Source organism: Muntiacus reevesi, chromosome X, assembly GCF_963930625.1.
Source record: "Muntiacus reevesi chromosome X, mMunRee1.1, whole genome shotgun sequence".
Classification (NCBI taxonomy): Eukaryota; Metazoa; Chordata; class Mammalia; order Artiodactyla; family Cervidae; genus Muntiacus; species Muntiacus reevesi.
In genome coordinates, this window is record NC_089271.1 from 62266315 (window position 1) to 62293730 (window position 27416).

General features: G+C 40.7%; 1 protein-coding gene, 1 non-coding gene and 1 pseudogene across 3 annotated transcripts; 2 read left to right on the forward strand and 1 right to left on the reverse strand.

Annotated features, from left to right (window-relative positions):
* The first annotated feature begins 85 nt into the window (after positions 1-85).
* On the forward strand, positions 86-27091 carry GCNA (germ cell nuclear acidic peptidase). 2 transcript variants are annotated; one of them, XM_065915740.1, is made up of 11 exons: positions 86-1888; positions 3533-3587; positions 12003-12046; positions 12460-12496; positions 15065-15147; positions 17550-17924; positions 20073-20148; positions 23345-23489; positions 24675-24813; positions 25776-25980; positions 26279-27091. In XM_065915740.1, exons 2-11 carry the CDS (start codon positions 3535-3537, stop codon positions 26526-26528), a joined length of 1407 nt encoding a protein of 468 aa, XP_065771812.1. In that variant the 5' UTR covers positions 86-1888; positions 3533-3534; the 3' UTR covers positions 26529-27091. The 2 variants fall into 2 exon arrangements, with proteins under 2 accessions (XP_065771812.1, XP_065771813.1); XM_065915741.1 differs by lacking the exons at positions 86-1888; positions 3533-3587; positions 12003-12046 and having other exon boundaries at positions 12462-12496; positions 13213-15147.
* On the forward strand, positions 3695-4031 carry LOC136154287 (cytochrome c oxidase subunit 7C, mitochondrial pseudogene; annotated as a pseudogene).
* On the reverse strand, positions 7359-7465 carry LOC136154859 (U6 spliceosomal RNA). Its single transcript, XR_010660565.1, has one exon. It is a non-coding gene; the product is annotated as a U6 spliceosomal RNA (small nuclear RNA).
* Positions 27092-27416: the final 325 nt, after the last annotated feature.

Below are 27416 nucleotides of genomic sequence, written 5' to 3' on the forward strand. Positions count from 1 at the left end.
ATAATAGGTTCCTCCAGTGATGAAATCTATATTTCAACAGTTCCAAACAACAACAGGACCAAATTTCCTTATAGTGCACCCATGATAGTAAGAATTATTTCATTTTCTCAGCCATGTGTGATGGAGCATGGGTCAGGTTGGTGTATAATCTATTAAGACTTGAGAAAGCCTGAGACTCCCAGCACACTCACTTGTGCTTGTTCCTGTTTAGCTTATAACCATTCTGGGTTCTTCATCTACCCCTGTAGTCTCATTCTTTATGTGGACTGTTCCTTCCCACTTTGTATGGTGATTGAACTCAACCACAGGTATGAGGGAGGAGGATATCCATGTACCAGGGACCAGAACAGGCTGTTCAGGTGCCTGTTTTCACAGAGATATAAACAAGAATTTGTTTCCAATAAAATATCTGGTGCTTTACCTCCTAAGTTCTGTGGACTGTAACCCTCAAAGCCCTAGTATAGGTTGGTGCTTGTTTCTTGGAAGATGGAACAAGAAAGGTGTCCAGTAACTTGATAAATACTTATCATCACCCTCTTGACTATTTATCAGAATCTGCATCAGTTATTTTCAGTCTGCTTCAGCTCCTTCTGCCTCCAGTCTAAAGGAGTTTCTTGTGTACCTTCAATAAACTTATGTAACTTACCATTTGATTCCAGTCCTAAATCCACTCTTTACTTGAAGCACATGCCCTTTTTTTAAAATTAATTTTTATTGTAGTATAGTTGCTTTACAATGTTGTGTTATTAATGTTGTGTAATTAATTTCTGCCAAGCGGCAAAGTGAATCAGCCATCCAGATGCATGTTATCCCCTTTTTTGGATTTCCTCTCCATTTAGGTCACCACAGTGCATTAAGTAGAATTCCCTGAAGCACATGCCTTTTAATATTAACTGCAGCTAATGTTCAGATTCTTTCCCCAAACCTCTGAGGCACACAGTTATGTAAGCCTCATTTTATGGAAGCAGCTTATAGAGGTAAATTGAAAGCTTCTTGTAAGAGATAAGGTTATAATGATAAACCTTTTTTAACCCAATTTCTTATCAACTTAGAAAGTACCTTTATATATGTAGATAGGTAGTTTGGTGCTTAAGACTAAATTAGTGCTACTGGGAATTTGAATTCTAGCTCCCTGCCACTTTTTAGCCACTGATTGCTATAAAATGAGTACTAACATTGCTTTTTTAAAGTGTCTATAAGGATTAAATCCAAATAAAACATCTGGAACAGTGTCTAACATGAGATAAACTCATTGTTATTAATTTTTTTGTTATTATTTTTAAATGCAAGGATGTTTTATTTGTATTCTGTGGGCCAAATGCTTAATTATGAGATGTATGGGTTTTTGCCAGAGAATTGGGCACAATATAGAAGGCATTTGCCTACCTCTGTGTTTTTTTTTTTTAAGCTACCCCCGTTTGTTTTTCTTGGTGTCAGGAGTGGGTGCCAAAAAGCTTCAAGTTAACTCCTCTTTATCTGCAGAATTCGGGGGGTTCTGGAAGCGGGCATCACAGTTCAGTGTTGCCAGACACTTTTCGGGTTGCTGCTTCACTTCTTATCTAGGTTTGGCCCTCACCCCCGCGCCCATCCCCACGCCCCCACGCCCCCATCCCTCAACTTCCTGCGTGATCGGGGGAGGCAAAGGAACCTAGAGGCTTGGGCAATTCAAGCAAGGAACAGGGGAGGGGCTCGCTTATCCAAGTCCTCGCAAATGATGAAACTTTGTTTCGGAGGATTTGGCTCGGTTTTTCACTGTCGCCCCCCCAAAATGAAGGATCGCTAAATTACGTCACTGTGGAAGTGATAGACATGATTCCGGAAGCACCGTTGGAAGGCGCCAAGTTTCATAACCGCGAAGTTTGAATCTGCCTGGTGAACGCACTGATAGGTGGGTACAGGGAGGGCGGGACTACGTCAGTTCCTACCGCCGCTGAGCCCGGGCTCTATAAAAGGGCTTGCGCTTGGCGTCCGTTACAGTTGCTCGGGACCTTGCACACCATCCACATGTCCGAGGAGAGCAACGATTGACCAGGCCAGAGGCTGCAGAAGCAGGTAGATGAACGGGGGGTACTGAAGCGAGAGCAAATGCTGAAACTTGTTGCCATTGAGCAGACTTAGTTAAAGTGAGGACCACCATAAGCCCTGGACGCTGATTGTCCGTGAATCTTGAGACTGAGATTTTGGCAAAATATTTTGCCTGTTTGCACCTAATACTTTTGGAAGAAGGAATTTTTGTGTATGTTTTAGTGATATTAACTCCGCTAAAGATGGGGGATGGGCAAGCAGATATACCAGTTTGGGGCATAAGGAAATAAGAGGCCTGGGAGGTGGCATGTAGCTGTAGCGGGGTGGAAGGCTGGCTGGCTGAAGGTTGGAGTATGGAGTTAGGGGCAGGTGGCGACTGGGTAGGGGTGCATGTGTGTGCCTGGGGGTAGGGTGGGGGAGGGGTGGGGTAAGGTTGGGGAGGGAGGCAGGGGTGTCATGCCTGATCAGCTAGGGGTGAGAGGCAGGTGCGGGAGGCGGGGATGGAGGAGTCGAGTCCCGACTGGTGCAAGACTGGTACAAGACTCACTGCTGGGAGGTGAGATGGGGGGAGGAATCTAGGCTCCTGGGTGAGAGGAGGTGGAAGTTGAGGCCTGATTGGTGCAAGGCTGGCTCCAGGCAGCAGCTGGAGAAGGGTCTAGGACTGTTTGTGTAAAGACCTCCTGGAGAGGAGAGGCAGAAACAAGTGGAGGGAGAAGTGTGCGTGAGGTGAAGTGGAGGTGTTGAGGACTTATTGGTTAAAGACTGGAGGGAGGAGGAGTCGTCTAGGCTTGATTGCTGCAAAGGTGGCAGGAGGAGGAGGGGGAGAAGAGGCTGTATGCGGAGTGTGATGTTTGAACATAGGGTTCGAGGCCTGATGAGGGAGAAGGTGAGAGTAGGAAGATGGAGGTGCAGGGGGAGGGTTACCTGATCCCTTGTGGGAGGAGGGGGTTGGGGAGTTTGTGAGTTGGATTGAGGTGTGTGGGGATGTGTGGCCTGGTCTGTGTAAGACTAACTGAGCAGAAGTAGGGAGGTGGTGAAGGGTGGGTGGGGCGGGGTGTGAAAGCCTGATGGAAGACTTTCTTGGGGTGTGAGGTAGAAGTAGGTGAAACGAAGATGTGGGGAGAGGGAAGAGAGGGTGGTGATATGTGTGTGGGTTAGGAATACATTTAAGGATGAAAGAGCATTGGGCCAGGGACCAAGTAGTGTATGCTAAAGCCATATAACGGGGAGAAAATTGATCTGGAGGCTGATGAATGATTGCCCTCGCCTATTTCTGTAATAGGTGGCAGTTGAGGTGACAACATCAGGAGCCCCCATGTGCTTTGGATGTTCTGACTGACCTGCAAAGAATCTTGGTGGGGCAAGGTGGGAGAAAAGTCGACAATAAACAAATTTAAATACTTCTCATTTCATGGAGTGAAGTTTTGGTTTTAACTTACAGTGAAGAAGCTACTCAAAGGTAAATGCAGAGTGTAGAAACATCTAATTGGTTTTGGTTTCTTAACAGACATGGACTTGCCCAAAGAAGGGGCTGACAGTTTGAAGACCAAGGATGATAAACGGTGAGATTTGAAAAAATTGTTTTCTCTTAGTTTAGTCCTACTCTGTTGTCAAACCGATTTTCTCAAAAAATATACCTTTACAGTTGGGGGAACAAGGTCGTGAGGAAGCAGCGTGCGTTTTGCAGCCGCCATTTCTTCTGCCTTCAGTCTGGATCTTTTGTAGAGCTTCCAATAGCGCTATGTTGGGACAGAGCATCCGGAGGTTCACAACCTTTGTGGTTCGTCGGAGCCACTACGAGGAGGGTCCAGGGAAGAATATACCATTTTCAGTGGAAAACAAGTGGAGGTTACTAGCTATGATGACTTTGTTCTTTGGGTCTGGATTTGCTGCACCTTTCTTTTTTTTTTTTTTTTTTTTTAATTTTATTTTATTAGATGCTGCACCTTTCTTTATAGTGAGACACCAACTGCTTAAAAAGTAACCCATGAGACAGGAAGAGGAACATATTAAGAGGTGCAGTCTCTTAAAAGGATCAAACCCTTGAACTCAGCATCCTAGATACATTTGTAAATAAACTTATGGCATAAATCCTTAAAAAATATACCTTTATGTCTTTTCGAGTCTACAGAATGTATAATTTGGTTAGTCATAAAATGAGAATTGTGAAAAGATATCTTAGAATCATGGGAGTCCAGCCTCCTATCCAATGCATGAAACCTTTATATAACAGCTCCTTTAGTGGCCAGGAGTATACAACTCCATGAAACAACTTAATGCATTGTTGAACATAATTTCTAGAAAGCTCGTCATTCTGATGACCATCAAGTCTGTCCTTTTGTTATTCGCACTCCATTGTTCTCAGTACTCCCCTCTGTAGGTGTATAGATGAAGTATTTTTCTTCTCCATGATAGGTATTTTAAAATAGTTGTCTCATCTCTTAAGTCTTCATTCTCCTGAAAGGCTGCTCTCTTTTTCTCCTTTCCAGGTAAGATAATCATACAGATAAGTGTACGGTGTGGAAGAAAGTAGAAACCATAGAATAGAGAGTCTAGAAATTGACCCAAATGCATATGAAAATTTAGTTCATGATAGAAAAAAAAGACATTTCAAATCAGTGGGGAAAAGATAGATTCACTGACAAATAATTTGAAGATAATTGGTTGACCATTTGGAAAACAGCAAGAATTGGATTCTTACCTCATCACTCCTTATAGCAAAATAAATTATACACATGGATAAAATACTTTAAAATTAGAAGTGAAATCATTAAAAATGCTAGAAAATATAGCTGGATTTTATAGTAATTTTGAAGTGAGGAATGTCTTTCTAAATTTAATATCTTAACAAAAACATAAAAATGAACAAGAAATTGAAAAAATATTTGTATTACTTATAATAAAAGGCCATCTTCCTTAGTCTAAAAAGAAAAAAGTAACAATTAAGGAGTTCCCTGGTGGCCTAGTGGTTAGGATTCTAGGCTTTCACTCTGGTGGCCTTGGTTCATTCCCTGACTGGGGAACTGAGATCTCACAAGCCACGTGGCGTGGCCAAAAAATAAATAAATAAAAGCAACAATTAAAAGGTGAATGAAGAGAAAATGGGCAAAAGTTTTAGAAGGTAGTTCTAGGAGGAAAAAATACAAATGGCCTTTAGACATTAAAATTTATTCAAATTTTAATTTTATTATTTAAAGGAAGAATTTTAAACAAGTTACCATTTTTCATGTATCATATTAGCAAAGATTTAAAAAATTTTGATAATACCCAGTGTTGGCAAATCCATAGGGAAATTTCACGCAGTCATGGTGGGACTGTAAATTGGTACAACCTTTTTGGAGTGCAGTCTGGCAATATGAAAATTTTAAATGTCCATGTCTTTTGAGCCAGTAATTCGACTACAAGGACTTTTTCTTTCTTTTTAAAAACAAGTGGTTGTATCTTTCTGTAGTTCACTCTTAACTTTCTCTTGACTCCTTCCCCCTACTTCTCCCATGTCTCTTCTCCCTCTAACTCCTGCTCATTGGATAACATACAAACATACATAGATTGTTTTGGTCTTTGTTCAGTTCTGTGGACGAAGGATGTATGATTAATTGCTAGTGCACTGAGAAATACATACAAGGATGTTTACTGCAGCATTGTTTGTAATAACACAAATTTGGAAGGAGTTTATATATCCTTTTGTTTTTTTGAGTTTATATATCTTAAGGGTGTACTTGAAATAAATTATGGAAAACCCACTGAAAAAGAAAAAAAAAAAAAGAAAAAAAATTATGGATCATCCAAAAAAAATGATAAGAGCTTTATATGCTGATAGTAGAAGTACTAAGATCTATAAAATCAAAAACTAAGCTGCAGAATAATTCATAAAGCATAATACTATTTATAAGAAAAAAAGTTTTGTGCACTTGACTTGTAGGGGTATGTGCTTATGCTTGAGAATTCTCTAAAAGAATGAGAAACATTTATCTCTGGTAAGTGGGACTCTTGGAAGAACAGGGACAAAGTGTTCCTCTACTCCTCTTTTCAGTGTATTTTATCAGTCACAAAACTGGTAAACATTTTTTCTTGATAGCCATTAAAATGGGGAGGATTAATAAAAGTGCAGCAAACAAACATTTGGAAACATATCTTAAGAAGTAATAGAAAGAAATGCTAATTTAAAATTATTTACTGCTTAAATTAGCAAATTTTAAATATTTAATCTTATTATAGTAATATTCCTGACACCGTAAACTAGTACGACCTTTTGGAAACAAATAAGGAAATATACCTAGAGCTATAAAATTGGTCCTACTTTAGACTGAGTAATTTGACTTCTGGAACTCAATCCTAGAAAAATCCAATTTATGAAAGTAATTAAATGCACAAAGATGCTAGTTGTGGCATTCAACTAAAGAATCAAAGTAATGTGTATGTGTGTGATCAAAAATGCACAAGGGAAAGTCCAAGCTCTCTCCATGACCCTCAGTCACATGCCCCAAATAGGGAATTCCCAGGGTACTTGGTTGGCTGGACAGCAACCTGTCAGGCTCTCCACCTGCCCTCACTGCAAGTTAGGACCATTATGTCTCAGTATCTGGGCACTGTATTTTCATTAATGCAGGTGATATTGTTAGTTGTTTTGTTTATTTTTGCTTTAGGCTGACTCTGTACTTTGGGCTGTCTCATAGATGGACATATATGTGTAAATTTTTTTATTTGGGAAAATTTTTTTTATTGATAAATCATTGAAATAGTATTGCACAGATATTTTAAAAGGCCCCCCCTTTAGAAATTTATTTTTAATTGAAGGATAGTTACAATATTGTGTTGGTTTTTGCAATACATCAGCGTGAATCAACCATAGGTATACATATGTCCCCTCCCTCTTGAGCCTCCCACCCTTCTAGGTTGTCACAGAGCCTCAGATTAGTACCCTGAGTCACACAGCAAATTCCCACTGGCTATCTATTTTATATTTGTTAGTGTATATGTCCCACCCTCTCCTTCCTACCCCTCTCCCATGTCCATGAGTCTGTTCTCTATGTCTGCGTCTCCATTGCTGCCCTGCAAATAGGTTCATCAATACTGTTTTTCTTGATTCCATATATATGTGTTAATATATGATAATTTGTTTTTCTCTTTCTGACTTACTTCACTCTATATAATAGGCTATAGGTTCATCTACCTCATTAGCACTGACTGAAATGTGATCTATTTTATGGCTGAGTAATATTCCATTGTATATACTTATCATAGCTTTTTTTTTCCATTTATTTTTATTAGTTGGAGGCTAATTACTTTACAATATTGTAGTGGTTTTTGTCATACATTGACATGAGTCAGCCAAAAATATGGAACGCTTCACGAATTTGCGTGTCATCCTTCCGCAGGGGCCATGTTAATCTTCTCTGTATCTTTCCAATTTTAGTATATGTGCTGCTGAAGCGAGCACTTATCACAGCTTCTTAATCCATTCATCCGTCGATGGACATCTAGGTTGCTTCCATGTCCTAGCTATTGTAAATAGTGCTACAATGAACACTGAAGTACATGTGTCTTTTTCAATTTTGGTTTCCTCAGAGTATATGCCTAGTAGTGGGATTGCTGGGTCATATGGTGATTTTATTCCTAGTTTTTTTATGGAATCTCCATACTGTTTTCCATAGTGGCTGTATCAATTTACATTCCCACCAACAGTGCAAGAGGTGTCCCTTTTCTCCATGCCCTCTCCAGCATTTATTGTTTGTAGATTTTTTGATGATGGCCATTCTGACCTGTGTGAAGTGATATCTCATTGTAGTTTTGATTTGTATTTCTCATGATGTTGAGCATCTTTTTGTGTGTTTACTAGCCATCTGTATGTCTTCTTTGGAGAAATGTCAGTTTAGGTCTTTTCCCCACTTTTTCCCCCCACTTTTTGATTGGGTTGTTTGTTTTTCTGTTATTGAGTTGCATAAGCTTCTTGTATATTTTGGAAATTAATCCTTTGTTATTTCATTTGCTATTATTTTCTTCTATTCTAAGGGTTGAGTTTTCATATATGTAATTAAATTTTTAAGTGGAAAAAATATTATTTAATGAGATCTAATAGACAAAAAATCCTTTAAAAATCAGATTCAATGGGGATGTGGGTGAGAGGGTAGAAAATAATGAAAGGGATCCTTGGAACCACTTTTTGAGATTCATTCATTTATTCAGCATATATTTATTGAGTACTGACACTGTACTGAACAGTATGAAACAGACACACTTCGAGATCCGTGTACAGGTTACTGTCTGAAATGGGAGATAGATGCATGTAAATAGGCAATAAACAGTATAGTGTGATAAATGCCGTGAAGTACATGACCCTATAGGATCTTGTTTAATTTTCATAGTAGCCCTCTGAGATAAATGGTTCTTTTACAACTGAGGCCCAGGTTTGATTTACAGAAATCTAGGTGAGCGGTAATGATGGTTTAGAGTAGGGTGGTTATAGTGAAGTTGGAGAGACTTGGATAAGTATAGAATATATTATTGCTCAGTTCAGAGACTTTCCCCACATCTTAACATTTCTGATGCTGGGATGCTTCATACATTTGATAGCATGTCATCATTTGGTAGTGTTTTTTCCTTTCTTAGAGGTACATATAATAATGTATTAGATTAGATGAAATACACTCTAGAAGTAGAGCCAACAGGTCTTGCTGATGGATTGGACATGAGAGGTAAGAGAGAGTAAAATCAAGGATGACTCCTGAATTTTTTGGTTGCGTTACTGGTTGGATGGTAGTGCCATTGACTGAGATGAGTAAGACTGTAAAGGAACAGAATGAAAGGACAAAATAAAAAAAAATCTGTGTTGGCCATGTCACACTTTAAACACTTAGTAAATATCCAAGATGTCACATAGGTAGAGTTCAGTGGAGAGTTCAAGGCTAGAAATACAAGATTGGAGGACATGGGGTCTAGGGATAGTAGGATAAATGACCCAGGAGAGAGGAGTCAGTCCTGCAGCACAGCATGGAAGATGGCAGGAAGCAATTCCTTGAGAAGGCTGCAGGGGAGAGATCCAAGGAATAAGGGAGGGTATGGCCTTAGATAGTGGAGGGGACATTGCATTCCTTGTTAAGGCAGAGTCGGTTATAGTTACAGACAGGTCAGTAGATTTGTTGGTGGGAGGATGAGGGTGTTCCTGCATGATTGCCTCTTATTTTCCCAGTGATTTATGGGACAAGGTCGTTGAGGAGGTTTTGGCAGTCTGACGGCAGCAATGCTACTGAGATACATAATACAAAGAGTGGGGTACTGGTTTTCACTGAGCAATCAAAGCCTAATTCATACTCTCTGGTGCTCACTGAGTAGTTTTGTTTTTTTTTTAAGCGCAAGATTCCTTGTTTTGTTATGACTACCACACAATAAGCATGCAGAAATCCCATATTGTAAAAATCGCCCTGTTAGACTCACTTTAAAAAAATTGAATCAGAAAAGCGGATGGGTCACCTAGTGGGCTGGCTATTATTATAGATGCTAAATAAATGGCTGAATCAATGAATGAATGAACCATAGATGTACCCATCCTATTTAATTATTCCATATTTATTGTTTCAGAAATTACCAGAATACAGGCCCATGTTAAAAATGAACAATACAGAAACATCTAAAGTAAAAAGTGAAAGTCCATCTCACATGTACACACCCTCCCATTCTTTTGAAGTAATAATTATTAATAACTTGATATTGATTCTTTTATATCTTTTTCTGTAGTTATAGGAAAGCATAATCTATATGGTTTATGGCTTCAGTTTTAAAGGGAAGATCTTCTCTGGTTACTTTAAAGTTTTCAAGGGCTTTTATTTGATATATCTTCAAAGCCTTCTAATATGATTTCTTAGTCCTTCCATGGTAGAGTTCTGGGTAAGCCAAATGGCTTTTCTTAGGTGCATGTATTTTCTAATATAGTGACATGAGTCTTGAAACACTTTCTAGGGACTTGTACGCCTGATCATAAATTTTACTTGAAAAGGGTACTACATTCTACTTTTTTGACCACCTATTTCTTCCTTAGTGCTGTCCTTAAACCTTTTTACTTTTCCTGTTGGTTACCTGCCAACCCAGAATTCGATGTTTTCTCTTTGGAGATTAGAGTGGAACTCTGTTGTATAACTTTTTGTGTCCTGTTTCTAATCCCCGATTCCTTTTGTTTGACCTCTAAAGAAAATGCGTGCGTGTGTGTGTGTGTGTGTGTGTAACACAGCAGTGTGTGAAAAGATAGATGATGTATGAATCACATTTTAGTTTATATGAAGTGATGTATATTGATAATTTCATATAACCAAAGTCATGTTTTGACCCATACCTAGGAAACCAAGAGATTTCATTCTTGATTGAACAAAAATGACTTGAAGCCTACTATTGAATAAGTATAGTGTACAATGACCAATAAATGAATAGAAAACTTAATCAAGGGAGTGAGCCAACATGTGTGTTTAAAAGGTATATAATCAGTCCAGTAATCAATCTCAAGGCCAAAATAAAAGTCTACAAGAAGTGGTTAAGGCTGATTTTTATATGTAAAACCTTATAAATATTTTGTAAAACCTAATAAATATGTAAAGCAATATAAATATATGTTAAACCTTAGAGCTATGATGCCCAATTTCTTCAGCACTTTACTTTCCTCTGTTAGCTGTATGTCACAATAGTTCATGATAAGATTACCCATGAGTAGGTCCTAGAATTGGAACCTGGCTCCAGTATGGCTTTTCTGAGCTGGATTTTGAGACTCTCCGAATCATCATGAGTGGCTAATTTAGGGGATGTCCAGTCACTTGCTATCTGGTGAGCTAAAGGACCCCCAGCTGGAATGTGCTTTGGTGTCACCTCAGATAGTCCAGTTGTCCCTCAGTATCTGGGGTTGGGTGGGGATTGCTTCCAGGATTCCTCTTGGATACCAAAATGCTTGGATGCTTAAGTCTCTTACATAAAACTGTGTGATACTTGTATATGATGTATGCACATCCTCCCATACACTTTAAATCATCTCTAGATAACTTATAATACCTACTATGATGTAAATGCTACGTAAATAATTGCCATCACGTAGCATATTCAAGTTTTGATTTTTGGAACTTGCTGGCATATTTTTTTCTGAGTGTTTTCTGTCTGAGGTTGATTGAATCAGCAGATGCGGAACCCTTCAATACAGAGGGCTGACTGTAATGTGAAGCTTAAACAACCAGCCAAGCAACCTGCTGCTAGCTGGGGTAGAATGAGTGCTAGGGCCTCTGGCAAATTGTGAGGCAGGGAAGCAACGGACCCAATGCCATGGTTCACCAGAGGGAGCAGTTGCAGGTTTGAAATCACCCTCTGTTTTCTCCCCCAAGAAACGCGCTTCAGCATTTGTGCATTTACTCAGATAGCAATCCTGATCAGTAGATCCTCTTCAAGCAGCAAAGCCCCAAAAGTGTCCCCCTTGTTCTTTTGCCCTTTTGATTTTTAACTGTAATCTCTGTATCCTCAAATCCTTTTCCCTGTGGTCCCTTTCTTGGAATTTACTTTCATATCTTTATTTTTATTTTTAACTTTATTTTTTACTTTTTGGCCATACCTCATAGCATGTGGGCTTAGTTCCCCAACCAGGATTTGAACTTGCTCCTTGTGATTTGGAATGTGGAGTCTTAACCACTGGACCACCAGGGAAGTCCTCGTATCTTTAAATAGAAATATACCGCTGGGCAGAAAACAGGCTTCTCACTGATAGCTAATGATACTCAACTAACACTTTTTCCCCTGACTTTGTGCAGTAGAGCACACAGCAGCTTTGAGTAACTTGTGGCTTCTAATTTTTCTTCTCCTCCACTATTGTGATCTTCATTTCATAAGCTCTTAAAGCCTTTTGACGTTTCAGAAACTCAGATTGGTGGTTCTTTTCATATGAGATTCTTGACATTTGGTTGCTAATATTGTTAGTAGCTTTCCTTTAAAACAGAACGTATTTTATTTTGCAGTTCCGTTATTACTGTGGACTCAGGCAGTGATGAAGATGACTGCTGTAAGTAGAGTCTCCTCAAAGCAGTAATTTACAATCTAAAGCTGTAATTTAAATCTAAAGTCATTTAGCCATGTCTTCGTAGAGATGACTGAAGTGTAATTTTGGACATTGTTCTAGCTTTGTTTCCTCTAGGGCTGTCTAGATTGGTTAAACTAAGTTTATTTCCCTACTGTGAGGAGCAGAGGATGTCCTCTGTGCTTCTTTTCTAATTTGCTTCCTGTCCTTTTTTTCATTATAGATCTCCTTACTTTTATCTCCTCTCTGTCTCTCATGGGAGATGACTTAAGAGTCCACCATAAATTTTAACCAAGTCTAATTTATGGACTTTGGTTTTAGGGAGTTGAAGACATAGGTAATCAGATTTGACCATGTTTCACATGCTTTCTAATGGCCTCTTTCTTTCTCTGATTCAGTTATAACTGGAGTGAGCGTGAAGAAGGAGAAGCTCAGGTGGGTAAGAGAATTGGTGAAAGTTGACTTCTTTAAAGGAATAATGTTTGGGTAAGATGATTTCAGAATAAACATCACATTTTCTCTCTGAATCCTATGTTCAGGGTTATAATGGGTGTTGGAACCCTCACAACTGGGTTCAAAATACTAGACTCCTTATCACTAATTGGTCAGTTTCTTTCTTTATAATGTCTCTTTGAACCATTCCTTAACTTCTAGTCTCCACTACTAAAGGCTAAGGCCTTTAATCAGTTTTTACCCTTGTATTCATGCATGAGCTTCTTAAGTGGGCTCCTTACCCTGATTTATTCCTCCTCTGATCCAGTCTGTATTCCACTTCCAGATTAATCTCCTGAGACACTGCTTTGATCATATTAATTTTCTATTCAAATTGTCTATCTAAGGGAAATCAAATAGGTAAGCCTAGGTGTTAAAGTCCTATGTGAATTGGCCATAATCTGTCAGCATTATCTACTACTTTTCCTATTTAGGAGTCCTCTGCTACACTAAGGGGTGTTGCCCAGGTGCCAAACTGTAGGAGGTGCTAAATTTACTGGAATGAATCTGAAATAACTGGTTTCCATATCAGCTCCTTGAATCCTGTAGGAATGTGAATTGGTCATTTCTGTTTCCCACACTAAGACGAAATAATGCTGTCAAGTGGGAAAATGTTTTTCTGGTTAGTTCTGATTTATCTCTGTTGATTATTTTTGCAGCATGCAAGCCACCAAGCCTGACACCAATGTGTGAAGTCAGCAGTTGCAATCAGCTGAAATTCTAGAACTGAATAATGCATTGTATAAAGCTATCTATTGGAAATGATCGGTTTTGTTATTTATATTTTTGAAGTTAGGTCTATTGAGGTATGGTTTACATACAGAAAAACTCACCCTTTTTAGGTATACAGTTTGATGAGTTTTGACAAACGTATATGGTATGTATATGGACTAGGTACTGTAACCATCACCACAAAGATGCAGAATTTCCATCATTGCCATTTACATTTTAAATGGTATGTCATAAATCCTTAGAAATATTCTGATTTTCAATATTATATGCTATAGAGCCCTTGATTGAAAATAAATTTAAGAATATTCAGTTGGTTTCTTCCTGTCTCCACCAGATAGATGTTGAACAAATATGTAAAGAAAATCCATTTCAAGGTGTCTTCTTGGAGTGCCCACAGATCTTGGTCCAGTTCCGGGGCCTTCTATCTGTGGGATACTGTCGGAAGGGTGGATTTGGGGAAGAAGATGATGTATGTGTTCAGTTTTGGGTATGCTGAGATTGAGGGGCCTACAGGCAGGGCTGATATTAAAAACATTTAACAACCAAGAGATACAGACGGATTAGTCAGGATGGCTGCCTGACTGGTTCAAATAGACACCACCAGTAAACCAGTGAGGCTGTATCTGTATAGACTGACTAAAAATTAACCCTACCCATAGGACATCCAAGTAGGAGATTGGCACTATGGAGCCAGAAGTCAGAAGCAAAGTTGGGCTGGTGGATAGATAATATTTACCCAATCCTAAGGAATTGATTGGCTTGGCATGAAAGGGATGTGGATAAAAACCTGGGGACAAACAAGGAAGAGAAATGAGTGAGAAGGAGTGGGCAAACAGGTGAGAAGAGAACCAAAATCAAATAGTGTCCCAGGAATCAAGAAAAGAATTTTAAGGATGGACTGAATGGTCAACAAGAGAGCAAAGTTCTGTAAACTTGGCAGATTTAAAAGTGGTGAATATGAAGGAAATGGATGAATAGATTTGTGTCTGTAATGGGGGCAGACAAGTTCTCTAGCAGCGTTTTAAGTAGTTTTCTCTCTCATCATAAAGGTATATCACACTTACACACACTGTGTAGGAAATAAAGGTGGTGCATTTCAGCCTTCTGGAACATCTGACCCAAATACCTGGGATAGCTGAGAATGACAGTCCCAGAGGTGTACCGACAACACCCGCATCCTGGGTGTTACAGGGATATTGCTCACTTAGGTGGTGCTGGCTTTGGGCTGCAAAGAGAAGCACCCGGAAGAAACCTCCCCGCCAAGCCTGCCTCTCTGCATCTGTGGTAGGGTGATCTCAACGTGGATAAAGAGAAATGGCAATTAACTAGACTTTTCCTTAATCATTTTCCCCTCACACCAAAACCATTTTAACACATACCCTCTGACAGCTCACTTCAACTCTCAATACTAGACAGATTCCTCCCTTTGAAAGGATTCAGACTGATGGAAAGGTTTGGTAGGAAGGTAGGAAAGATGGAAAATCAAGAACAATGGTTGAGTAGTTCCAGAGGAGGGGAACAGTTACTTTGGGAAACCAACAAAATCATTTCAAAGTGATTTTGCTCGCTGGAGAAAAGTATAATAGAAAATGCCATAAAAAGGGGTACTTTCTTGCCCCCTTCTGATGCTTATGTCAGAAGCTTTCTCTATCTCCTTTATACTTTAATAAAACTTTATTACACACACACACACACACACAAAGAAAAGAAAAAAAGAAAATGCTATGAAAAGAAGAATGTTGCTTTCATGCTTTTGTTTTTCTCTGTCTGGTCACTCAGCTACGTGGTGATTGACTCAGACTCTGATGATGACTGCCTCCCTGAGAAAAAGAGACCTAAGATACATGACAAAAGTAGCAAAGGCAAGTATACTATGAACTTAGAGAAAGAGCTGTGCGGTGCAGCCTCACCACGCACAGTCATCTCAGGATGAGAGTTGGCAAACTTTCTGTTTTGAATCATTTTGTAGTGAGTGCCACTGGTTTTCCTTCGTGTGTGCTGGATGTGGATATGGCTGGGTCCCCTGCACTCCCTGGTTAATTTCCTAACAGAGCAGCAGCTGTTCCTGCTGCCATAGAACCCAGACATCACCCTCTGTAGAGTTCTTACCCATTATGTTGCAGCAGCAGAGGAAGTTAGGAACTCACCTTGAGCAGCATGAAGGTTGCCCTGCTCTTCTGCCTTCTCTTCATCCCTCTCTGTGTGTGGATGACAGGGAGGAGGAAGGGACTCATTCTTTCTAGCCTGGTGGAGATTAGGACGTGTGAGGCTTACAGGCTAGCTGGCAGTGACTTCTCAGGGGTATGCTTGTTTTTCTCTGTCTAGCTGTTTGTCTTTGCCTACCTTCTTTATATTTTCTAGAGTCCTGTTTTTCTTAGTGTGTATTTGCCATAACAGATCTTTGCTTCTTTAAATTCAGAGGCCCTCATCACCTTTCAGGAGGTGTGGAGTTTTACTTGCAATTCAGAACCTGTTCAGTGAGTTTGAGACATAGGAAGACTAGGAGCTTCTTAAACCTTTGGGATAGTATTTTACTGATCTCCGTTTGCTTAGGACCTGACATAGGGCAAGAGACACAGGCACCTGCTTAAAGTACTGACACCCTTAAAAATACTGGCTGCTACTTTGGTAACTACCCCCTGAGCTAGCATTGGCCAGATTCTGCTAGTTAACCTGGGATATCAGAGCAGAGAAGTGATAGGTGGCTTGGAACCCTCATCTCCTACTGTTTCATCACCTGTCCTATCTGATTTCTTTTTTCCCCTTCTCTCTAGTTCTGGGTGGATTGCCTGAGCAGGGCAGAGGTCCAGGTGCAGAGTAGGGGGTGTAACATGACAAGCTTCTGCAATGTACACAGAGCCCCAGGGGAAGTAGCTTTAGAATAGGGGCCTGAATGACAGAACCAAAGTCAGTTGCTGACTCCTTTAATCAGAAGATCCATAAATCTGGTTGATTTACAATATTGTGTCAGTTTCAGGTGTGTTAGTTTCATAGCAAAGTGTTTAGGTTGCGCACACACACACATATTCCTTTTTTTCTATTTTCCATTTAAGTTTATTACAAGACATTGAATATAGTTCCCTGTGCTATACAGTAGGTCTTTGATGGTTATCCATTTTACACATTGTAGTGTGTATACATTAATCCCAAACTCCTAATTTAGCTTTCCTTCCTCGCCCACCTCTTTGCACTTTTGTAACCAGAAGTTTGTTTTCTAGGTCTGTGAGTGTTTCTGTTTTATAAATTTGTTCATTTTTGTCCCTACTTGTTAGAATTTAAGTTGTATGTGGGAAATCTTTAAATCTTCTAGGAAGGATGACTTTTTTCCCGTAGGAACACCCACTGCTTTTTCTTTCCTTACTGCATATCTGCAGTTTTTTTTTAAAGTTCTTTGATAATTAATTTAAATCATAGATGAAACTCAAAATATATTATCCCAAATATGGAATTTTAGGATAAAGAGTTTTTGCACCATAAATACATTTTTATAACTTGTTTGTGCTGTGATTTATATTTTTTACATCCAGAATCATAGAAATCTAGATGCTGAACTCTGAGCAGAACGCAGACAGCTTGTGTTTTAGGCATGCTGCCCCTTGTTTCCAGATGAAGGGATGGGTCCTCCATGAGGCTGGGGACAATTCCAGTGTTCCCAGGACCTCTTGGCGCTGGCATCAGAACTTATCTCCTCATTTTCATATCAGTGGTTCTGAGAGCTTTGGACTTATTGAACTAGTTTAAGAAAGAAATTTGGGGGGATAACAAAGGATTGTGAATTTTTAATTTGTCTAATGATGGAAATAAACTCCAACTATCATCTGTCATCATAATTTCATAAAATAAAGAGCACCAAAAGTTTAATGACAACATAATCTCAAAGTACACTCCTTTAAGTTATAGAAACCAGGCTTGATTCGAAGGGAGAACCCACTTTATTATTCTCATTTCTTTTTTTGTTTTGCTTTGGCCCAGTGAAAACATACAAGTTTCACACCTGTGGGAACCCCTGAGCACCTCCATGGTGCTACTCAGAGAATGTGATTTGAAAATTGACTCTGGGTTTGAATTGCCATTTTATCTGTCACTGTTCTCAGTAAAATAAAGTAGCAGGGGGAAAACAGTCTAATAAAATAACTGATTCTTAACTGTGATTCATTATACCACAGTTCCTGGCTTGTTTAATTTGTGCTCAATAATCTGAAGTTGAGGGGGGATGTGAGGGTGGGGGGAGTATGTTTATACATGATTATGTTTTGAATTTCAGATGAGAGTAAGAAACAGCCTGCCACTAATAAGCAGCCGACCAATGAGTCTCCAATACTTATCACTGATGATGATGATGATGATGATGATGATGATTTGGAGAACCCTGTGATGACAAAAGATGATTCATGTGATCAGGACAAAATTGTCGAAAAAGAGGAAGAAAATGATGAGTTTACTGTTACCCAGCACAAGTTATCTTCTGGAGCTGGTAAGCAGAATCTTCTGAAGATTCGCCGCCAGCTGCCAAATGATGATCGTAAAGCTAAACCAGAGATTTTAGATAGAAAGTTGTCAACTAATGGAAAGCCTATACCTGTGGTGGAACAACCAAGGAAAAGGAAATATAAAACCAAAAACATAACTGTGCCACCTGGTAAGCCAATCAAACCAAGTATGTCTGTCCCACTGACTAAGCCTAGTGCAACAAGCGTGCCAGCCAGGTTCGCTGTGCTCTTTCCCCCAGATATGTCTGTCTTGTAGAGTCTGTCTTGCTTATTAACCCTCTGCTGTGTTTCAGCAGCTCTCTAGTGGCCAAGGGTGGCAGCCATCACAGTGAAAAGGCTCTTTCTGAGGAGGGGGACGAATGGCCTTGTCCTCATGCTCCCCGGCCTAATTGCTACTTTGCTGTAGGAAGCTATAAGTCTGAGGTGCTGCTCCCTCCCAGGTTCCCAAAGTTCCCAGACTTCATCAGTAGTAAGAGAACTTACATAACTGTGTTAAGTATCTTTCTGAATCTGTCCCCCTAGTCGATGGTGAGCCTTCTTTTCTTTTTTCTTAGCTGCACCGTGCAGCATCTGGGGTCTTGGTTCTCTGACCAGGGATCAAACTCATGCCCTCTGCAGTGGAAGCACAGAGTCTTAACCACTGGACCACCAGAGAAGTCCCAATAGTGAGCCTCTTGGTGAGAGGGTTCTCACTCATCTTTTAGTCTCTCCCAAAGTCTAGCCTGGTAGTTGACATGTAATAGATGTTTAATAACTTTTTTAGATAAATGAACGAAGGGCACTACCTCCTAAATACATGAATTTCTAGCTAGTTCAGTTTAGTCGCTCAGTCGTGTCCAACTCTTTGCGACCCTATGGACTGCAGCTTGCCAGGCTTCCCTGTCCGTCACCAACTCCCGGAGCCTACTCAAACTCATGTCCATCACGTTGGTGATGCCATCCAACTATCTCATCCTCTGTCGTCCCCTTCTCCTGCCTTCAATCTTTCCCAGCATCAGAGTCTTTGCCAATGAGTCAGTTCCTCATGTCAGGTGGCCAAAGTAGTGGAGCTTCAGCATCAGTCCTTCCAATGAATATTCAGGGTTGATTTCCTTTAGGATTGACTGGTTGGATCTCCTTGCAGTCCAAGGGACTCTCCAAGAGTCTTCTCCAACACCACAGTTCAAAAGCACCAATTCTTTGGTCCTCAGCTTTCTTTATAGTCCAACTCTCACATCCATACATGGCTACTGGAAAAACCATAGCTTTGACTAGACAGACCTTTGTTGGCAGAGTAATGTCTCTGCTTTTTAGTATGCTGTCCAGGTTGGTCATAGCTTTTCCTCCAAGGAGCAGGCATCTTAATTTCGTGGCTACAGTCACCATCTGCAGTGATTTTGGAGCCCCAAAAAATAGTCTGTCACTGTTTCCCTTGTTTCCCCATCTATTTGCCATGAAGTGATGGGACTGGATGCCATGATCTTAGTTTTCTGAATGTTGAGTTTTAAGCCAACTTTTTCGCTCTCCTCTTTCACCTTCATCAAGAGGCTTTTTAGTTCTTTACTTTGTGCCATAAGGGTGGTGTCATCAGCATATCTGAGGTTATTGATATTTCTCCTGACAGTCTTGATTCCAGCTTGTGCTTCATCCAGCCTGGCATTTCTCATGATATACTCTGCATATAAGTTAAATAAGCAGGGTGACAATATACAGCCTTCACGTACTCCTTGCCTGATTTGGAACCAGTTTGTTCCATGTCCAGTTCTAACTGTTGCTTCTTGACCTGCATGAAGATTTCTCAGAAGGCAGTTCAAATGGTCTGGTATTCCCATCTCTTTAAGAATTTTCCACTGATACATGAATTTCTAGTTAGAGCAACTAGCAGTGTGGGTATTAGACAAAGGAGAGAAAATTTGACTTGCATACTGGATAAAGGTGCTGCCTAGGATGGGAACCACCCTTCTCAAAGCAAGTGTGTGAGCTATGCTACACCATTTCTTATACTGCTTGTGCCTCCGTTGCCCCTACAATCTAACCTTTTATGGTATATTCATGTAGCTTCATAAAAGTCCTCAGTGCCTGCCCCACTTACTCTTTCTGCAGCTCTGTGACTCATGTAGGTAAAACCTTTCATGCCAACTAATAGAGCAGAATGCATGCTTCAGAGAGAAGCTTTTGGTTTATCCTTTTTAGTTTTTATCAACACTAAAATGTTACTCTGGGCTTGTCTGTGGGGGTCTCTCTCCTGGGTTTATCTTCCTGTTAGTTGCAAGTTGGTACCAATTTTCAGGGTATGGATGAACTATTTATCTTTTCAGCTGTTAAAGAACGAAAGAAGAGTAAGCCTTCAAAGAAGAAACCCAAGACAGTGAAATTTGAAAAATCCAAGCGTGGGTATGTACTGCTCATGGTCAGTGGCTCAGGAATTGACTGCACAGTTGTCACATGTGAAGCCATTCACTGGTCACGTGGGAGGGTCTTTGAGGGGGTGAAGAGGTCTGGTGGGCAGCATGGGGCAAGTTTTATATCCCTGAATTGGGAGGATAGACTCAGCAGCAGGAGGAAGGTGGGGAGAGGAGGAACCTCTGTGCCCCCTTCTCTCTCCCTAGCAGAGCTGGTGTGGGCGCTCCACATAGAACCTACCGGTTCTGGGCAGACTGGAGCTTTTATCCTCACAGCAGCTCTGGCCTCTGACATTTCCTTTGTCTTTAAATTCATGTTGTTTAAATGATATGTAGCCAAACAAGATCCTTTTTTTCAGGCTAGATACAGCCCTATGGCCATCAGTTTTCACAGAACTAAAAGCAAAGGCAATAGGAATGGTGAGAAAGCAGAATGAATGTGTTCCCATCCATTGGAATTGGGGGGAGGCAGTCAAGATTATCTTCCAGGGTTTTGGATGAACCCTTACTCTTTAAAAAAATTTTTTTAAATTGAAGTGTAGTTGATTTACAATATCATCTCAGTTTCAGGTATACAGCATAGCAATTCAGTGTGTGTGTGTGTGTATTTTCATATTCTTTCCCCTTAGATGTTATTACATAATATTGAGTATAGTTCCCTGAGTTGTATAGTAGATTCTTGTTGATTATCTATTTTATATGAACCCTTATTCTTACTACCTATATATTCTTGCTAATTTTTGTATCTTAAATGTTAGGGTGAAAGGGATTGCTTGTAGTCCATTTACATTTATTAAGCTATATATTACATATATATTGATACTGGTATTATATTGTTATATATTATATTGGTAGTGAAAACAGCAGGTCATTTAGACCAAAGACATGTTAATGCTCGAAGGAAGCAAAAAAAATTAATGCATTTCCTCACTTAGATTCCAGGAACTTCACTTTTTCTCTTAAAAATGTGATAGAGTGAACATACTTTTTTTTTTAATTTGCCTTCAGGAATAATGTATACTTCCATCTGAATTATGTTACAAAAGAAGGGGTATATTTGAAGGACTGTATGTTTCTTTTTTTACCTGTATTTTAGGGCAATAAATGCATCTTAAGGGGAGAAGAAAAATGATATGTCAGGCGTGAGGGCAGCAGAGAAACTGGATTTGAGTAGAGAGGCCGTCTGTTTCTGCATTTCTCTTCAGTTTGGCCTGCCCTTTCTTAGATGGGCCCCTTTTTAGCAAAGCTTCTTCTCTGGATTCTTAGATCCATATTTAAGCTGATTTGCTTCTAGGGACATGTGTCTTGGGTAGGTCCCAGGTTGCTTTGCTACAGAATGTGACGAATGAAGGAAGAAGCTACTCCTTTGTGTCGTTGTCCTTTGCCTCATCCAAAGAAGGCTGGCCTGTTTAGACTTTAGACTGTTGCCTTGCTGCTTCCTGTTTCAGTCTGTAGGCTTCCTGTTCTCAGCATTGTTCCTGTGGAGGCTGCTGGCTGGTCTTGGTGTCTGATGTACCCGTCCGGGGTCTTGTTGGTTCCTCTGATGTGGAGATGCTCAGCCTGCAGTAGAGCGGCATCACCACTGAAGTGAAGGCTTGCTAAGTCACAAGCTGCTTGACATGAGCACAGACACATGCAAGGGTCATGCTCTCTGCTGAGGTCTGTAGAGGGTTTAGGTTTTTATCTGCCACCTTTTCTGATGCAAATTTGCTTTCAGAGCTAAATAGTTGGAGGCAGAAATGTTAGTAACCCATACCAGGTTTTGGGGTGAAAGATCCCTACTTTAGCTGCCTTTGTCTTGTCTGGTACTTTTCCCTCACCTGCAACTCGGGCACCTCTCATAGGGTTTTATTTTGTGACTTAAGGGGTAACAAGTGTCTTGACAAAATCTCCGTTTTAGGAGTTCTATTAAGTCAGAAACACTTCCCTATGTTTGCTAGTGGTTTATCTTTTCAGCTCTGTGGGCTGATCTCTTTGGATTTGTGGATTGTCCAAGCCAAGATTAAAATGCTTCAGTTTAAATAAATAGTTATTACAAGTGTGTTTTTTTATGGGCTCTGCACTATTCTTTTTTTTGCACTATTCTTTATGCATTTGAATTATGCCTTGAAAGATGGGACAGCAATAGTGTTCTAATGGAAAGACCATGAGATTTGGGTCAGTATATTCAGTGTCTCTGAACTTTGGGTAAGTCATTTAACTTCTGAACTTTTGTTTTGTCATGTGCCAAGTGGAAATGGTAAGAATAGTAGTAGCTTCTTTGGAGGATGGTGTGAGGATTAAATATTATGATGTAAAAAAGAAATTCTTGGCAAATGATGAAGCGCTCCACAGAGGGTGGGTCTCCGGAGAAGTGGAGGTGTGACCATTCTAGGCCGCGGACAAATAGGTTTTGCCAAGGTATGAATGAACTATGCGAAATGTCAGTCCATGTCCTGGGAACATTTAAGTTGCTCACTTTGGCCAGAGTGGAAATGGTACCTGGAGATAGAGGTTGGAACCAGGTTGACCTGGGCGTTAAATGTTAGGCCACACAGAGAGGGACATCACTGGAACATGGCCTGGGAAAATTAGTCTGAAGGTGTATGTGTGTGGTTGGATTAGAAGAAAAAGAGCCTATAGGTAAGGAACACAGTGGGATGTTGTAGTAGCAAGGCATAGAGAAGAGGACAGGAACTTGACCTAGGGTGATGACAACAGGGTGGAAAGAAGAGGCTGGCTGGAAGAGATGATGTGAAGCAGATAGTGATCTGTCTTTGTGCCTAGTTGAATATGGGGTGAAGGAAAAAATGGATTTTAAAATGTCTCAGCTTTTCAGCCTGTTGTAACAGAAGTTGGACAATTAAACACATGAAGCTGGAGACATACTCAGGTTAGTTGGTTGAAAATTTGCACTGGGCAATTGTAAACTCAGAACTAGATCTTAGGAGAGAGGTGGAGACGGCAGATCCAGGTATGGGATCGCTCCTGTTGGGGTTGAAACCATGGGCTTCACATCTCAGACAGTGTGCGGGGAGTGAAGAGGAAAAGGCTATGAATGGAACCTTATGGAGATGCCCTCTTAGCAGGAGCTGGAAGGAAGAGAGACCAGTGAGTCTTCTAAGTCTCTCTTGACGTGACCTGTATATATGCATTTCTTCTATTGATTTCTTTCACTCTATAAAACTCAGCTGATTTTACTTTTACAGGAATTCTCAGTGCAAAATACCTGGATGTTTCTTTCATGGCCTTGAAAACTTAAAGCAGTATTCTGGAAAGAACTACAAACAAAATAAGGATGAACTGATTCAGAAAATCTACAGTCTGCTTAACAGCTCTGTCTTTGATCAAAAGGTAGAGTCAATGAATAAGCACCTATTGAACACTTGCTGTATGCCCAGCTCTCTTGGGTGCTGGGAGGTGTGCAGATGTACTAACTGTATATTTCCTGCCCTTGAGAAGTGTGAGTTTAGATGGGGAGGGGAGATGAGACATGCATATGTGAAAGAAACAGAATGTTTTGTGGGTTATTGTATATGATCCAGACTGTTACTACCACAGGCGATCAGCAGAGGGAGAAATCACTGAGAGCCTGAGCAGATGGGAAATAGGATTGCCTGGAGGGATTGAGACTTGTTTTGGGTCCTGAAGGATGGTAAGGGGAGAGAACAGCAGTGGTTGGGGAGATGACACGTGTTGAGGCTTGACTATCTGGAAGAGAGGGTTTGTGTTAAGGGTACTAGGAAAGAGCTATGGTACCTTGGGCAAATTACTGAACCTCTGTTTGCTCATCTGTAAAGTGGGGGCAGTAGTAGTGTACCTCCTGCCTACTACACAGAATTACTGTTTAGGCCTGGTAAGTGAATCCCCCTGAAGTACCTAGAACAGGGCATATGATATGGTGAGCAATACATGTTAGCTGCTGTAGGCCTGGTTAATAGAGGGTCTTGGGAATCAGGTTGGGGGAACTTAAATTGAAATCAGTAGGCAACACTGCCCAGGAATATGATATAACATGGAGTGGCTGCTGAAAGAAATGGTTTTGTCAGTAGCATGGGGGTGTGGACTGGATCGGAGAGAATCTGGAGGCAGAGAGACCTGTGGTCATTAGGTTTTTCAGACTTTATTTCTCTGGTGACAAAACTTTCTGTATGGAAAGTTCTTAGTTCTTTCTAAAGGTTCCCCAACCTTTGGAGCCCTTCCTGATGACAGTGGTGTTACATCAGATGACTCTGTTGAGTGGAACCTTAAGTATTCTGAGTTGCATTTTTAGTCACGCCTCATGGCTCTCATGCATGGTCTCTGTCTGCTAGCCCAGCAGAAGTGTTCTTCTTTCCTTGGCTGCCTCTGACTTTTTATCTCCATGCAAGGGAGCAGAGATTCTGCATTCATATTCTTGCAACAATCTTGTCTTTACCTGGGCTTCAGTTTACATTTTATTCTCCCCAGAATGCTAGATTTGCAAAGCTCTTGAGTTGATATTTTCTGGTCTGCTTAGAACTGCTTTTTTATTTGTTCTTGTTTGCTTTTTGTTCTCAGATGCCGGAGAAAATTGAGATTGGCTGGAGTAAAAAGATGGTGAGAAGTGCTGGCTTATGCACCACTGGCAAGCTTCGATACCCTAAGAGACAGCGTTATGCTAAGATTCGGATTTCTCTGAAAGTCTGCGACTCTGCAGGTGATGGTGGGAGTAGGGTAGCTCCTCTGCCGTGCTGCCTTCCCACACCTGAAGAGTTACTCTTGGGTGATGGTGTTCTCTGGCCACCTGTATCACACCGTTCCCTATCACTCCTGTGTGGACAGGTCTACTCTGTGTTGCTTAGAGGACATTATTATTGGATGTCTCACCAAACTGAGAGTCTAGTTTGTCCATATTTCTGCCGGGCCTAACTTACTTTCTGCAGCTCCCCGTTGCAGGCAGCACTATCTCCATTCTCTCAGTAACAAGTTCAAGGGTCCCTATATCTAGCCTATCACTGGATGTTCATAATGACTCTCCTATTATCATTCCTTCTCTGTCTTTGCCTTACCCAGCTGTGGATCCTTATCACCTCATTTTTCTCCCTGCTCTGTGTGATTTCCTGATAGGAAACCTCAGGCTTGCCAATGCCTGGAGTATGGCTTACGAGGCCATTGTACTTTGCCCCCATCCATTGGCCAATGTTGTCTCTCACTACTCCACCTGTGCTTTAGCCAGCCTTTCTTCACGCTGGCTTTGATAATAGACTACACACTTTCCTCATCCCAACCTTGGCTCACTTTTCCCACCACATCTAGAAAGGCCTTGATAATTTTATCAATCCAGCCTGACTTTTCCATGGAGCTTCTCCTGACCACACCCCATTGATGTTCTTGGAGGGTGGCGACTGGGTCTCAGCTGGATGTATTTGTAGCAGTGTCCCACAAAAAGAGCACACTGGAGCTTTTCTGAAAGCACTTGCTCACCTGAGGCTTTCTGCCATTAACAAAATTGGGTTGAAGTAGGTTGAAATTTCACTTTCAGAATCCTGGGGAGATAACGCTTCTTCCTGCCCACATATGCTTATGGGTCTGGCCGGGTGGAGAGTCTAGGGGTGGTTGGGTAACAGACCAGGGGTAATTGGTTTAAGGCTCAGGATTTCTTTCCATTCCTTTTCTAAGACCGACTCCGAGACACTTTGATCCATGAGGTATGCCATGCAGCCTCCTGGCTGCTCGATGGCGTCCGTGATTCTCACGGTGACATGTGGAGGTATTATGCCCGAAAATCGAATATGGTGCACCCGGAGTTGCCCAAGGTCACCCGTTGCCATAACTACAAGATTAACTACAAGATTTATTACGAGTGTACTCAGTGCAAATCCAGGTAAGACCCTTCTCCTTAGACTTTTTTCCAATTATGTTTTTACTCTGGCCTCCACATGGCTCTTCAGGAAGTACATGGCTATCTGACTTGAGGAGTAAAACTTCTCTACACCTTTCTGTGTCTTCTTTCTCCATTCTCTTCTGCTTTGAGCTGGCCTGACCACAGCCCCTTCCTGGTGTCCCACTTTCTGAGATTCCACAGAAAACGTCTGGCTTTGGACCCAAGGCCAGCAGCTCTAAGAAGATGTGGAGGTCCAATAACTGATTCCTTTGCTGTGTGGTGTCTCTTTCCTCCTTAGGGTCGGGCGCTACAGCCGATCATTGGATACCACCCGCTTCATCTGTGCCAAGTGCAAAGGCTCTCTGGTCTTGTTGCCACTAACTCGGAAGGATGGAACCCCCATTCAGCCCCACGTGAGGCCATTTGCCAAATATGTACAGGAGAATTACAGAAAAGTCAAGAGGGAGACAGAAGGGATAAGTCATGGGGATGTGATGAGAAAGCTCAGCAAGGATTTTATTGCCAAAAAGCAAAGTCAGGGTCTTTGAGGTTATCTGAGAATGTATCTGTGTGAGATGAGTCATCTTTGGCTTCATCTGTTAGTAAGGAGTTTTAGAAAGATATATTTGATGCTATGAATATTAGAATTTAAATTCTTTGAAAAAAACTTCCTGTTGTTAATGATGATTGTCCTTCACCAAGGGTTTGTTGCTAACCATTTTGTGCTGATACTCAAAAGCCCTTTGGATCTACCTTGGGTCTTACTTATATACTATTCTTAACATGTAGAGCAAAATGCAAACTTGTAGAACAAAATGCAAAACATGTAGAATGGAATGCAAACGTGTAGAACAAAATGCAAAACATGTAGAACAAAATGCAAAAGAGAAATGAGTCTTTGAGAGTGGCAGGTTGAGAGAAGGAGAGAGATGCTGCAAAGAGAACATGTTTTAAAGGCAGTACTTCAAAACCAAGGCTTCTCTCTGATGGAACCTGTTACACCTACATAGAAATAAGAGAAATGTGCTTCACGAATTGAGTTGCTTTTGATATTGTGTGAAGTCATTTGAGCCAATGTATTTGTTTATAAAATAAAAAAGAAGCCACATAAGCAATGTGATTGTTCATAGAATAAAAATAAAATGTTTTCTGCAATTCACTTGTTGGCAGAGTCTGTTCATTGACAACCCATGTCCAGAGCAGAACAAACCCTTGGATCTTTTGTCCAAGACCCCTGATTTCATAAGCTTTCGAGGATGTGTCTGGAAGAACAGCCTCCATTTGGGATTTCTCTTGGATTTTTGTGACTTCCCCTAAGCACTTAAACAACCTCTCCACTTTGGGGAGGTGTCTGGAATATAGACTGGAATCAATGTTTTACTTGTTTGTTATTTCTGCCAAAACATTACCAGGAGGTTAGTGACTTAACACAAATG

What these genes read in the sequence shown, in the direction of transcription:
- GCNA (XM_065915740.1), top strand. Translation starts at nt 3,535, where the DNA reads ATGGACTTGCCCAAAGAAGGGGCTGACAGTTTGAAGACCAAGGATGAT. An exon ending in AAACATAACTGTGCCACCTG is followed by an intron (nt 17,925 to 20,072) that starts GTAAGCCAATCA and finishes TTATCTTTTCAG; the next exon opens with CTGTTAAAGAACGAAAGAAG. An exon ending in GAAAGTCTGCGACTCTGCAG is followed by an intron (nt 24,814 to 25,775) that starts GTGATGGTGGGA and finishes TCCTTTTCTAAG; the next exon opens with ACCGACTCCGAGACACTTTG.